The sequence below is a fragment of the Apteryx rowi genome, unplaced genomic scaffold (assembly GCF_003343035.1).
Source record: "Apteryx rowi isolate R43461 unplaced genomic scaffold, aptRow1 scaffold_11, whole genome shotgun sequence".
NCBI classification, from domain to species: domain Eukaryota; kingdom Metazoa; phylum Chordata; class Aves; order Apterygiformes; family Apterygidae; genus Apteryx; species Apteryx rowi.
The window spans coordinates 390,798-404,457 of NW_020447308.1; the positions used below are offsets into that span (position 1 = coordinate 390,798).

At 48.8% G+C, this 13,660-nt stretch overlaps 1 protein-coding gene across 6 annotated transcripts in view; it reads left to right on the forward strand.

The window, feature by feature from the left end:
* Nucleotides 1-13,660, forward strand: part of NTRK3 (neurotrophic receptor tyrosine kinase 3) — a 239,082-nt gene that overhangs the window by 53,867 nt on the left and 171,555 nt on the right. For all 6 annotated transcript variants that reach the window (XM_026074065.1, XM_026074089.1, XM_026074100.1 and 3 more), the window contains one exon: nucleotides 13,333-13,401. In XM_026074065.1, the coding sequence (XP_025929850.1) occupies nucleotides 13,333-13,401 (69 nt within the window). The remainder of the gene's footprint in view (nucleotides 1-13,332; nucleotides 13,402-13,660) is intronic.

Genomic DNA, 13,660 nt, shown 5'->3' on the forward strand with positions numbered 1-13,660 from the left:
TGCCTGAAGCTGCGACCTCTCTGCCTGAAGCTGCGACCTCTCTGCCTGAAGCTGCGACCTCTCTGCCTGAAGCTGCGACCTCTCTGCCTGAAGCTCAAGCTCTAGTCCATCAGTCTTTAGTCCTGGTGCCTGCAGCTTGACCACCCTGCCTCCAGTCCAGCCCCAGTCTCCTGGCCCTGCAGCTTGGCCTCCTGACCTCCCTACATCTGACCTAAGCCTGGTCTCCCTGCCTCCTTTCCCCTTCTCTTTGAATGACGTCTTTCCTCTTTCCAGACACAGCTCTGGCCTGCTGTTCAAGTGCAGTGAATGGATCAGCAGCTGTGCACACCTGGCTTGCAGGTGCAACCATATTTCTAGGAACCAGGTGTGAGTCTATCTGAGGAATGACCAGCTAGGTTTTGCTGCCAGCACTTCCCCCCCCCCCCCATTCCTCCCTTTATGAAACAAGTCTTCTGACGTGTCTGTTTATGATGAATGTATTCTAAACTTTCTAAACTGCAGTGGTTCCCTGGCACTGGTTTTGTTCTGCAGCGTAAAAGGAATCATCCTGCAGTACCCTGCTGCTATCAATGGGTTATTCACATGAGTAGCTCTCTAGGAAGGATTGCCATCTAACCTCATTGCAACTACAACCCATGGGATTTGGCTAAGCATTTGTTGTATCCAGTTGTTTGCATTGATAATTGTGGGTAATTTGCTGTCTCAGAATAATGAAGAAATGCCTGCTCTAGTTTGACTGTCAGGCTGTTGTGCTTTATGGTGATTATTCTTTTCACTTTAAAAATATCCTTGTTGATGACCAGTGCTTGAAGGTAAAGGGTGGAAGAAAGATACTTTTCCTGTTTAAGCACAGCATGCATTGGGAAGAGCAGGAAAAGCATAATCACTCCATCCAATTTTGTGCGTTTTCTCTGCCAGAGCTAATTGTCAAGGACAAAATGAGTTTCTGCTTTTGGGAAGGTTATAAATGAGCAGGGTTTGCTGGACTGTAACTGCCTTAAGTCACCACCAGTTCGCAGTCCCCATCAGGTAGCTGTGTCTGAGACCACAACGAAGGGCACCATACCAAGCTTCAGGCACAGCTGTAGGGGGTTTCTTCTAGGGATGTGTCTCCTTGGTGTGTGCTCAGCTGTGCCAGCAGGAGCGTTTCTGCCTAATGGCTCCTCCTAAGCTCAGATGCACTCCCAGGCATCTGCTGCCTCCCAGCTCCCCTTCCCTGCCCTGTGGCACCCAGAGGGAACCTGCGGCTTGGAGCAAGCCAGCTCCCTGCTTGATGCTGTTTGTCTCGTAGGCTGAGTGTTTTTCTCGCCTTTTGAGGCATAGCTGGAGTACATCAGCCTTGCCTCCTGCTGTGGCCAGGAGCCTCTGCACAGCAGGGAGGTGGCAGCTGCCATCTCTGCTGGCTGACAGCAAGGTCCCTTTGGAGAAGTACAGCCTTGCACCCTCTCCTCCCTGCCTTTCCCCTCACGTGTGCCTGCCCTTGCCAGCCTGCTTCCCCCGCCACACTCTCTGGCTCTTGGTCCCTTGCCCCCTCATCCTGCATTTCCTGCTGTGTCTAGCCACTCATTCCCAGGCACCCTACACTGTGGAAGCAGGTAGCTCCGCTTCCCTTGGCAGAGAGGCTGGGGCGAGTGCTGCAGGCTAATAGCAGGCTTTCTTTTCATTAGCTGGTGTGAACACAGCTCTTTGGCAGAGCAGCCTGCTTTTCTGAGCTCATGAAGACCATTTTTCCTTTTATCTATAATTTAGTAGAGTGTCAAGCCACAGAAGTTTTCACAATAATAAGCAGTGGAGGAAATTTATTTGCTGCAAAGGCAGGTTTTATTCCAGGGCTGTGGCTTTTTTAGGCTTCCTCATGAGAGGCATTGGTTGCTCATGCAACTTTCCCTCCAGGGAATCTGTTCGACCTTCTCCCTGGGACCCTTTCTACTCCAGTTCCCGCTCAGCACAGCGGCTTTCCAGCCACTCTCCCTGTGCAGAACCTGTGTGGCCAAGTGAACAGAGAAAGGTGAAGAGAGGAAACCATAGCAAAGTGGGAGTATTCACACACTTGGGGAGGCCTAGTGGGAGAAAAGGGAGTCATGAGTTCCCCGTCTTTCACCTTCTTGTTTCTGTGCATCTGTTATTCATATCTGCTTCCTAGAACAGCCTCTATGATGGGTTTGATTGCTGAGGAAAAGCAAGTTTTTGGGGTTGTGTGTAGACCTTACCTGTGATCAGCACATGAAGTTGCTGATGGTGACTAGAGATAAAAAGTGGATCTGTGTCATAGAGGGAAGGACCAGGGATCCTTCCTGAAGTGCAGGAAGGTCAAGAACATAGGGCTGAGTGAAGACAAGGAGGGGGTGGGATGCAGCTGCAGGAGGGATGGGAACTAGTCTGGAGAGGGAAGTTTGCAAGGAAGGATTGGAGCAAGAAGAAATCTTTAGGTGAGAGAACTGAAATGGAGAAGAAAGGAGATGAGTAGAAAAGGTGATGGGAGAATGGATATGGAGAGGAGAGGGAAGGCTGTCTGGGATAGGGGAGAAGCGTGAGGGGGAGGGGGGAGAGAAAGCTCTACAGGGAAGACAAGTTTAAGGAAGAAATGGGGCTGCTAGCAAATGCTTGGGAACTGCACCTCTAAACTAACCAGAACCTTCCTCTCCTGCTTTGACTTGGCTTTGGAGGTAATATTAGGATGTTTCTAATCATTTTTCCTGGACGAGTTTTGCGATCCTGATGATATTAATTATTCTTAAAGGTCAACAGCACTCACTTGAATCCCCTTCTGTTCTATCATGTAATCAGTTAATTAATTGGAAACCATTTAGCAGTGTCTGCCGAGAGCTTAGCCCGCCTTATGCCCTGTTTTGCTGTTGCTGGGACATGCACACACACATGTGCACACATGCACACATATACCCCCCTCTTTCCTTTGGAGGCTCTGCAGAACCTCTGGTACAATCCCAGGCCAGATCAGCCCCGGCATTCCTCCCTGAGGCAAGCCAAACCCAGCTGAGGCCTGGCAGTTACTCTTACCTTTACCCCTGGAAGAGCAGTGCTTGAGGTTGTTCAGGGCTCGTTGTTTTCTGGGAATTGAATGTTGGGAGAGGATGGACTTTTATATTTAATTTAAAAAAAATGATGCGAGGGCTGGTAGGTCTGTAACAACTGAGAGAGTACAGACCTAGTTCAGGAGGGAGGGGAGGAAAGACCCTGTCCTAGAGGCTCTGTGCTCAACACATTGCAGTTCAGACTTTTGGCTGTTGACCTTGTCAAACTGCCCCAGCCTGGGATCTCCCCAGTGCCTACCTGTGCATTAGGGATGACCCTTAGTGGATGGTTACTGGGATGGTGCTGCCTGAGCTACTGACCTTGCCATTTGAGTATCGCCCCAGAGGAAAGTGGTGGGGCAGAAACATGAGAGCCTTTGAGGAGTACATGTTTGGGCTCTAGTGTCACTGTACTCTGAGGTGCTGAAAAATGCCCTCCGGGTGCTGTTGCCCTTTCCAGACAGTTTTCTCATGCTTCTGCTGTGTTCTGTGCGGCAGAGAGCTCTCTTCTGTCGCATGGTGGTCTGGTTTGCCCTAGACCTGCTGGAAACCTGTGAGTGGGAGGCATTCCCCAGTCATTTTCTGTTCCTATCTTGAAGAAACATGCAATTTGAAGCAAGCAGGCACGATAAACCCAGCCCCTCACTGGAGCTGTCAGCTGGCACCCCTTGTTCTCTATCGGCACAAATCTCCAGTATTATTTCTGTGCATTGAAGCAGGAAAGAGCCCACTGTACAGTTGTATTCCAAGTTTGACGGATCTAAAATTACCATAGTTTGGGTTCAGGAGAGAGGAGATAGGGGTGCGGGGCAGAGCAGCCCTGGGGATGCCTCAGCAGCAGGAGGGAAGCCGTGGGGAAGGGCTCTTGCCTGTTGCAAGCAGATTTTCCTTTTCCTTGAGCAGAAGACTGGCATGTTTCATGAATGCTGTTGGACTCTGCCCTGCAGGGAAGCTGGCAGGCAAAGGTAAAGCAACTGCAGGGCTGACCCAGCTTTTAACCTTTCCTCAAGTCCTCTGAGAGCCCAGATGTCTTTAGAGAAGAGCAGCATAAACAGCACACAGCAAAGGAGAGACAAGTGTAATCGAGAGGGCTGGATTCCTGCATCTGATCTGCCTCAAAGCATAGGGACAGCATTATTCACATCTGGTGACTGGTTCCCATCTGTACCAGGGGCTGAACCCAAACTGTGAGCAATGATTAGCTCTGGGGTGTGATCTTGTCTCCAAATAAAGCTTGATGCAGCTGGGAGATGCCTTATAGCCAATTTGGAGGGTGTGGGAACATCACAGGGCTGGATATGGCCTTTAAAGTGGCCTTTAATGTGTTTTGGGATGCACTGGGACAAAAGTGGCAGCAATAGATATCTTGCTATCATGGCGCATTGCATTGGCAAAGGCAGTGGGAGGAGAGGCGTGCGGCAGATGTGCTGCTAGTGTCTCGTGCAAGAGCGCTGTGACAGGAGGTGTGTTGCCACTGTGCCTGTACACCTCCTTCCTCTGTCTCTGACTTGCTGTGCAACTGTGGTTTTGTTTTTAATGCTATTGTTTAAAGAACAATGAGAAAGACCACCCCTCCCACCCCCTTCGATCCTGTTTCAATAACAGTTGGGATATACAAATGAAGGTCTTGAAACCAGCAAATACAGGAGGAGTGTGATTGGGGTGTCTTGTTTCTCCCTTCTGGCATTGCATCTCCAGGGACCCAGGGCTGTACATTTTGAAAAGTCTCTTTTTGTGTCAGTGCTAGTGATGGTCGCCTGTTCTCCTCCGATGCAGAAGCTTGACAACCATCTCTGAGTCTATGAAATTATTGCAAATTCTGGCTCTAGCACTAGAACAAGAACTAATCTGGGGAGAATGAGATAAGGTGATGGGACATGCTCTGTGGTTGCATTCAGATGCCTTACAAAGCTCAAGGCACAGTACAATACCCTTAGATGTGACAGTGGAGTCTGTTACGTTGTCCAAACTTGCAAAGGAAGATTTGAGCCATGGAGGCTTTCTTAGTTGGCTGCGTTTGGGGTCAGTAAAGGCCAGGGGGTTTCTAAGGGGCTGTAGGTAATGCAGGATCATGGCTGGGAGGATCTCTGTATTGCCGTACTCTTTCATCCCACTAGTACGTGCTTCCTGGTGCTGAGTCTGGGCTGCGAGCACAAATGAGAGAATTGCTGGCAGCTACAAGCCCTTGGTCTTATCAGTTTAACACCGAGTCTTGTTCTGCTAACTCAAATGCTTTCCATGTGTGAGGCTTGCACATGTTTGGCATTGCCCAGTGTTTTTGCAGGCTCTATCTCAAACGTGGCCTGCTGGGGCTTTGTGCTGAGCTGAGATTTCAATTGAGTCTAATATTTGCAGAGCCTGATTCGTGGTGAGGCCTGTACTTCTGCATCTTCTGAGACTTACTGGGGTAATTTTAACACATTCATTAAGGAAGGACAGTATATTTTTCCTCTTAATGAGTAAAGCTGCTTACTAAACAGGAAGTGAAGGGAGGGCAAAGGATAGGGCAGGGCAGGGGATTGGAAGAGTGTGGTGCTGCTTTTAGAGGCCGTTGCATTCCTTCGGCGGAGACGAACAAGTCAGAGAACAATTCTCCAGTGTTGTGGAACGAGGCTCGTGTCTGGGGGATCTGGCGCTCGTCAGCGGTGAGGTGCAGTGTGACGCTGGCACGTGGGCCGCGTGGGCAGCTGGGCTTGTGTCGTGTTTCCAAAAGTCAGCTTCCCTGCCCTTCTGAGTTGGAGGAGTCTGGCTTAACCCCTTAGGTGCTTCAGTGATTTTACTCTCTGTTGGAAAATGAACACGGCTTTGTTGGGCAGAGTTCTGGACCAGTGTGTTTGGACCCCTCTGGTTCATGGTTCCCACAGGGGCGTGTCTCTCTTGAGCCCCACTGTTGCCAGTGGTGTGTTGGACAGCAGACGGGTGTCCCCTTGGAGTCAGGCGCAAAAATGGGAAGTGGGCCTCAGGGAAAACTGCCACCTGAGATGTCCTACCCATGTCTGAGCTCAAACGGCCTGAGGAGTCAAAGAGATACCTTGCCTGACTTATAGGACATAAGGTTCAGAGAGTTCAGTGGTTTAGCTGTTGCAGAAATGAAGGCAGGATGGAGGAGCTACCGCTATGTCTACTCTACAGCAGCCCTTGGCACCACCAGTGCTGCCTTCTCCCACAGCCTGCCAGCACCCAGCCAGCCTCCCTGGGAGCAGCACAGTGATGGGAAGCGCTTGCTGCACCTTACAGGATGCCCAGAGTATGGCGAATATCAAACACCAAGCGCGAGGCCACTGGCATATCCAGCATGGGGGAGCACAGCTGAGGATGTGAGTTTTGCCTCTAATTTATGCCGGGTGGTCGCTTGCGCTCCCTCACCCCCCTTCCCCCAGCTGCTCTGTACAGTTAATCCCCCTCATCAGATTTTTCAGAGTAGCACCGTGTTATTAAAATGTGTGAAAAACGTCTCCCATGCAGAAGTAAATGTGTCAGGTTGGAAACAAGGGCAAGTGGAGAAAGGAGAGATGTGTGGAGGAGGGACAGGTGAAGAGAGCCCCTCCCCAGCAGCAGCATTTCTGCCATTGGGTTGGACTGAACCACATAATATAGTTTACGGTTTAATTACAGGGGCTCTTGCTTGTTGGTGTCATTAATGAGGCATCTGACTTAATTTAGCTGAATAAAAATGGCTTTAGTAGTGAAAACTCTTCTTGGATGCTGGTTAATTGCGGGAAAAGAAAACATGCCTTTTCCTTTTCCACTGAAGTCCAATTGTTCTGGGCTGTGCGGATCCAGACTCTTCTTTTATCCCCCTCTAACACAGGCGCATGCAGACACACACACACACACACACACACACACACACACACACCCCCATCCACCCCTCTACCTCTGCTAGCACAGCAGGCAGAAGCCTGTTCAGCAGATGTGCCTCCTTGCCCCATCTGTCACTCATGATCACCTTATATTTCTCTCCTGCCTTTCCTCAGGGAGGTTTCTGCAGTGCTCAGGGTATATATGAGCCTGTCCTGAAAGGCAGCTACCTCTGACAGGATGTACAAGTTGCCTCAGAGTGCGCAATGGCACTGCAGGACATGAACATCTACCCTCCTGACCTGTAAAGGGAGGCTGGGTGGAGGCAGAAGGCAATAACTGGGATTTTGCTGTCATTCAGTGATAACAGTCCACCTCTGAGTCATGTGTGGAGTTGCTGATGGAGAGAGGTGGTTGGGTTATCAGGTCATGATCCACCTGAAAACCAGGAGGTTTAGTAGCATGACTACCCAGTACAGTCTGAGGACAGCAAGGTTGTTGAGCTTGGATCACAAGAAGGTCATGCATTTTGCTGGCTGTCTAGATAGAAACATGCTCTGCAAAACTGCCTTCCCCAGCCCTCCCCTGGAAACCTACTCTAGAGGGAAAAGGACCCTGGCATCTATTTCTAAACACTTCCTCTCTTTCTATGGAAAATAGGGTCTTGGAGGTGATGGATAATAAGTCACATGACAAAGCAGCAGTTCACAGAATCACAGAATCACAGAATCACTGAGGTTGGAAGGGACCTCTGGAGATCATCTAGTCCAACCCCCCTGCTCAAGCAGGGTCACCTAGAGCACATTGCACAGGATTGCATCCAGGCGCATTTTGAATATCTCCAGAGAAGGAGACTCCACCACCTCTCGGGGCAACCTGTTCCAGTGCTCTGTCACCCTCACAGTGAAAAAGTTTTTCCTCATGTTAAGATGGAAGTGTCTGTGTTTCAGTTTGTGCCCATTGCCTCGCGTCCTGTCGCTCGTCACCACTGAAAAGAGTCTGGCCCCATCCTCTCGACACCCTCCCTTCAGATACTTGTACACATTGATAAGATCTCCTCTCAGCCTTCTCTTCTCCAAGCTAAACAGGCCCAGCTCTCTCAGCCTTTCCTCATAAGAGAGATGCTCCAGTCCCCTAATCATCTTTGTGGCCCTTCGCTGGACTTGCTCCAGTAGTGCCACATCCCTCTTGTACTGGGGAGCCCAGAACTGGACGCAGTACTCTAGATGTGGCCTCACCAGGGCTGAGTAGAGGGGGAGAATCACCTCCCTCGACCTGCTGGCAACACTCTTTCTGATGCAGCCCAGGATACCATTGGCCTTCTTGGCCACAAGGGCACATTGCTGCCTCATGCTTAACTTGGTGTCCACCAGCACTCCCAGGTCCTTCTCAGCCGAGCTGCTTTCCAGCAGGTCAACCCCCAACCTGTACTGCTGCATGGGGTTATTCCTCCCCAGGTGCAGGACCCTGCACTTCCCTTTGTTGAATTTCATGAGGTTCCTCTCTGCCCACCTCTCCAGCCTGTCCAAGTCTCTTTGAATGGCAGCACAGCCCTCTGGCGTATCGGCCACTCCTCCCCGTTTTGTATCGTCAGCAAACTTGCTGAGGGTGCACTCTGTGCCTTCATCCAGGTCATTGATGAAGAAGTTGAACAAGACTGGACCCAGGACTGACCCCTGGGGGACACCGCTAGCTACAGGCCTCCAACTAGACTCTGTGCCACTGAGCACAACTCTCTGAGCTCTGCCATTCAGCCAGTTCTCAATCCACCTCCCTGTCCACTCATCTAACCCACACTTCCTGAGCTTGTCTATGTTCAAACGTGCTATGAAAGTGCTCATAGCCAGGTTTATCCTGAGGAAGACGGACTCGTGTTTGCAACCATGAAATACGCTCTGAAGGCTTTTCGCTACTTCTCCCCTGTTTCCTCTGTGTGATATGCCATATTTTATTACAGGTGGAGCTGATACACAGTCTGTTATAAAGGTTGTCTGGCATGCTCTGTTTTAAGACTGTTTTCACTTTCCTATAGCTGCCAAATTTTAATCACTCAGGTTGAAGTTTTCTGTGTTGGGTGTCTGCTCCTGGCTGAGTTTGTTTTTATTATTTCTTTTTAAATTTCAAACAAAACCTGTTCAGATGTTTGAGGGAGTGGATAGGGAAAAAAAATGGGCTTTTCTGCTCAAGTGAAAAAAATTTTGGCGAAGCTTCCTTCACGAAGCACCTGCACCCTAATTTTCTGGAGCTGGGAAACTGCCAAAGGGTGGCTTTTGCGTGAAAGACTTTGGTTTTGCTCTCCCCATGAAACTCTGCCGAAACTCAGCTCAATTAAAAAATCTCATTTGTTAGTGCTTAGAGACCTCTGCGGCGTTCCCAGGTAAATTGCCTGAACATGCAACCAGTGTGTTCTAGCCTTGCTGTAGGTCATGCCATGGCCCCTGTCTCTTTTTTTCTGGGGATTTTGCCTTGCCTAGCTAATAGAAGGAAGAGCAGCTCTTGATACTGTTGGATGAAGGGCTTGCAGGAGAATAAAGGGAGAAGTTTTGGAAAGACTATTTGAGAGGGGATAGGGGGATGAGTGGAAGCTTTTGTTGGGACACTGGGATTGGCATGGGAGGACATAAAGGCTGAGAGCATCATGGGAAATTTGGATAAAGAGATTGGGGCTGAGAAGTGTTTAGGAGTGGCTCAAGCAGTGGAGGTTGATTTTGACGATCATGGCAGGGACTGAGTGGATAGAGGAATATCTGGAGGGAATTGGCTTCCTTTTCCCCCTAATCCTCCCCATTCACTCTTTATAAGACATTGGGAAACTCCATGTGCACAACCAAGGCTAGAGCACAGTGGGAAGCTTGCATGTCTGACCAGAAGTTAGAAATTGCCAGAGCCCAGTTCGCCCGTGGAGCCATAATTTAATCTCCTTGTGTGCATGCACTGTGATAACAGTCTCTAATTACATAATCATGTGTTATTTTCCCCAGGAAACCTGCCCCAGGATGCAGGGAAGGGGGGTGCCTGTGCATGTGCACCCCCCTCCCTGCATCCAGTACACAGGATGGATCTCTTCTGGGGAGAAATCAATGTTGTGCAGCAAGGTTTCTTTCCATAGTATCTCTGTATCTTTTGTGTCAGCAAGTGTACTTTTTGCGTGACTAACCTTAGTCCTGGCATTTCTGACCTTTGGAGTATTTGGTTTTGTAACTAAATGATGTATTTTTAATGTGTACTTATGTGTGTAGCCCCTTTCTTTCTACCTGCTGAGGTCAGGGGCCTTTTACAAGAACCTTACTGACATTTTAAAGCATCCTAAGTACCCATTTCCAATGACAAACGCATCTCTCCCTATGTGTCTTCTGGCTGATCTCCTGAAATGGGAGCTGTTAATATGTGTCCCTCCTGACAAGTCCTGCAGATGCTAACAGTTGGATCGGATGGCGTCTCTTCCTTTTTAGAGGAGTATCTCCTGCCAGATGCATGCAAGTGAAGATGTATCTCCTCCTTGCTTGAGGCTTGGCATGGTTTGGGTTTTTTAGGGGAGGAGGGAGGTAGGAGTTGATTTCCAGGGACTGACAGAGACAAGAAGTGGAGCACATCTGCCTGGCAAAGCTTCTTGCAATAGTGAGGATGTTTCCTTTCTCCATCTCTCTGTGCCCTAAATTGTAATAACATGATCATGCTATTTTTGATTCCCTTATTTGCGTGGAAAGCCTGTTGTTTTTTCTCTTCTCTTTCAGAATCCAATTTTCTCTTGACATTTCTGCCTAATGTAGCAAAACATGACCTTTGAGAAAGGACATTCCAGCAAGATTCACTCCCTCCTCTGCATCTCTGCCTCTCTCCCACATCTTGCTGTCTCTCATGCATCCCCCTTTTCACTTCCTTCTTCCTTCTTTGCTGGGGGAGGGAATTTACTGTCTAGCTTTTCTGTAGCAGCAAGATGTTCCTTCCCCTCCTACTTTTCATCTGTCTTTGCAAAGTGCCCAGGTGCTCTGGGTTGGATAAGGGGGAAGGCTTGCAATCTCACCCCTTCCTTTAGTTTCACGAGCTATTATTGCTGCCTTTCTAAACTTTGTTGGAAGCTGGTAGCAATTTGTCTAAAGCCTTAGGAGTGGTGGGATCTTAGTCATGTGAACTAAGGTACCTGTGGTTTGCGGCAGTTTACGCAGCGGGATAGTCTGATGTGAGGCAGAGCCAGAATTTAATGATGTAGCGCTGTGCCGGCATGGCGTTTGCTGGCACTTATCCTTCTGCTGGAGTCGAGGAGAGCCTTTGAGGTGGTTTGCTTGGTGAGCTGCAGGGCTTCCCCACTCCTAATTGCAGAGTTTGGCATGGGGGTTTGGTTGGGTAGGTTGGCAGCAGCTAGGTGACTTCTCACATGCACTCTTCTTGCAATCTCTCTCTGCAAATCGGAGTCTGAGCAGCACGGAATTGTCCAAAGTTACTTTTTCCTTGCCCGTTGCTGGGTAGCATGTCCTCTGCGAGCCCTGAATCTGAGGGTGAGGTGTGGGTCCCTGGGTCTCGGCCTCGCTGGGCTGAGAGGATGGTGCTGTAACGTGTCGCTGTCACAGGGCTCCTTCTTTGCCCCCCTCCTTGGAGGGAATTGTCTGGCTCCTACGAAGCAGAATGAGTTCAGAGGCCATGTTGTCTCTCCACCAGCCTGACAGGCTTCTGCTGTTGCCGCTTACTGCCCTTTAATCTAGGGTAAGCAGAAAAATGAATCTTACAGCCCAAATTCTCACTCCTCCAACCCGCACCAGTGGGTTCTGGGATTTACTGTCTTGTTTTTATCACGTTTCTCCAAATTGAACGGGGATTCCAGGCCGAGCCCGGCACAGACTTGGCTGCCTGCTGTTGCCTCTGTGCCACTTTGTCCCACATCTCTCCTTCAACCAGCTGTTGATTTAATGAGACTCTGGGCCTCTCATTCATGCCTCTGGTGCTTCCCCACCCTCTGTAGTGAGCGGGGTAGCAGTGCGGATGGTCTCTGCAGCCAGGGTGCAGACGTGTATGATGAGCCGTAGTGCCTACCTAGGCCTGGCGTACCAGGGGTGGGAGACAACTGATGGGAATAGGACTAGATACAGTGAAGGTGAGGCATTGCTTCCAAACCATTTCCCATGTTTTCTGTAGCTCTGAATGCTAGCACGGGTATGGGATGACTTTGGATTTCTGCAAAAGCTTGTGACCATGCTTCCCCCTATGTGGGCTGGCAGTCCCTAGACTGGGACTAGTTTCTGTAATCTGGCTTTTGGAATGAGGAAAAACAGGTTAATGCTATCAACAGGTATCAGCAAAGGTTGTAAGACCCAGCTCTGAGGAGGGACAGGTCTGGATGGTCCTCTTGTGCTGAGCTTGGTCACCTTAGGGCTAGCTGAGGAGTTCAGCAGAGGCCCTTGAGTGGTTTCTTCCATTTCCAAAAGCCCCCCAACAAATTTCCACCTGCTCTGATCCATCTCAACTGTTTAATTCTTCCTGCGTCACCAGCAAGAGCCGGAGGAGTGTCTGCACCTCCCCATGCTCCCCAGCACTGTTGCTTTGGTAGCTTGGATTTTCACAATGAGGTTTTGGTGGCAGAAGCTTGTCTTGTGGGAGTGCGAAACATGTTGTGCGGTGAGGGTGGGCAGCCAGCTGGCTCCTGGCCGAGAGGAGGAAGAGTGTGGCTCCTCCTTTCTGACGTTGGCTGGAGGGAATCCGCTGGAAGGACAGCCTGTTACAGAAAGCAGGTTTGTTATTGTCCTCTTACACTGTTAGAAACCCAGGGCTCTTTTCTCTTTCTGTGCCTGCCACCTTTTCAGTTAGTCTGCCCCATACACATTTGTTCTCTTGCTTTTAGTACTTCATTCGGTTTTACTCTTTTATCCTCTTTTGGCTTTTAGATGAAGAGATGTCTGCTGGATTTCCTAGGTGGTTGATATTTATGTTTTTGCAAGTTTGGGCAGATGGAGAAAGGAGTATGAAGCTGTTAGCTGCTATAGTAGTGGTACCTCTCGGTACAAATAGCAAAGAGCCATAATGGGATGCTGTTAATGTACAAATTCTATGTAGTTTAAGAATCTTTCTAAGTTAATGATAGTATCTTGGATAATTATGGTTCTGTCGTTTTAACCTGGATGTTAATATTTTTAACGTGAAGTTTGTTTGTACTTAGTATTTTGTTCATGTTTGGAAAATGAAATTAGGCTTGTTCTTTCTGCTTATGGTTGGTTGAGCTCCTGATTCTTGGACACAAGTGACAAGAGTCGATCTGTCTGTGTGTGTGTTTTGTTTTGTTTTACATTGCAGCAGAATATAAACCATTTTCCCATTTGGAAACAAAAAAAAAAGAGAAATATCCATTTTGGTTCAGGTTCATTAAAATCTTTCTTTATGAAACCTAAGGTTGGGTCCTAAACTGCTTGACAGTCTCTCTACAGAAGAAAATGATGAGCTCTGTGGACCCAGTAAGGCCAGGTGCAGAAGGAATTATTTACCATGACTTCTTTTTCTTGTTAATTTTCAGAGACCTCTCCGGTAACCGGCTCACCACACTGTCATGGCAACTCTTCCAGACACTGAGACTTTTTGAACTGTAAGTTCCATCCTGAGGTATCTCCTGGGAGAGGAGGGGAGGCTGAATGAAGTAGGAGGTTAAACGATTTCTAAGATGACCTATTTTGAAACCTGTGAATAATTATCTAAAACTTCAGTGGGCAGAAACATCCTTGGAAGGGTTTCCTGGGTATTGAAGCACCAGAGTGGAACTTCTTTTCTTTCAAATTCATGGCAGCTGGATAATTAATGTTGGGATGATGAACAAGTTATTTGTGGGGTGGTAACTGGTTGACTAA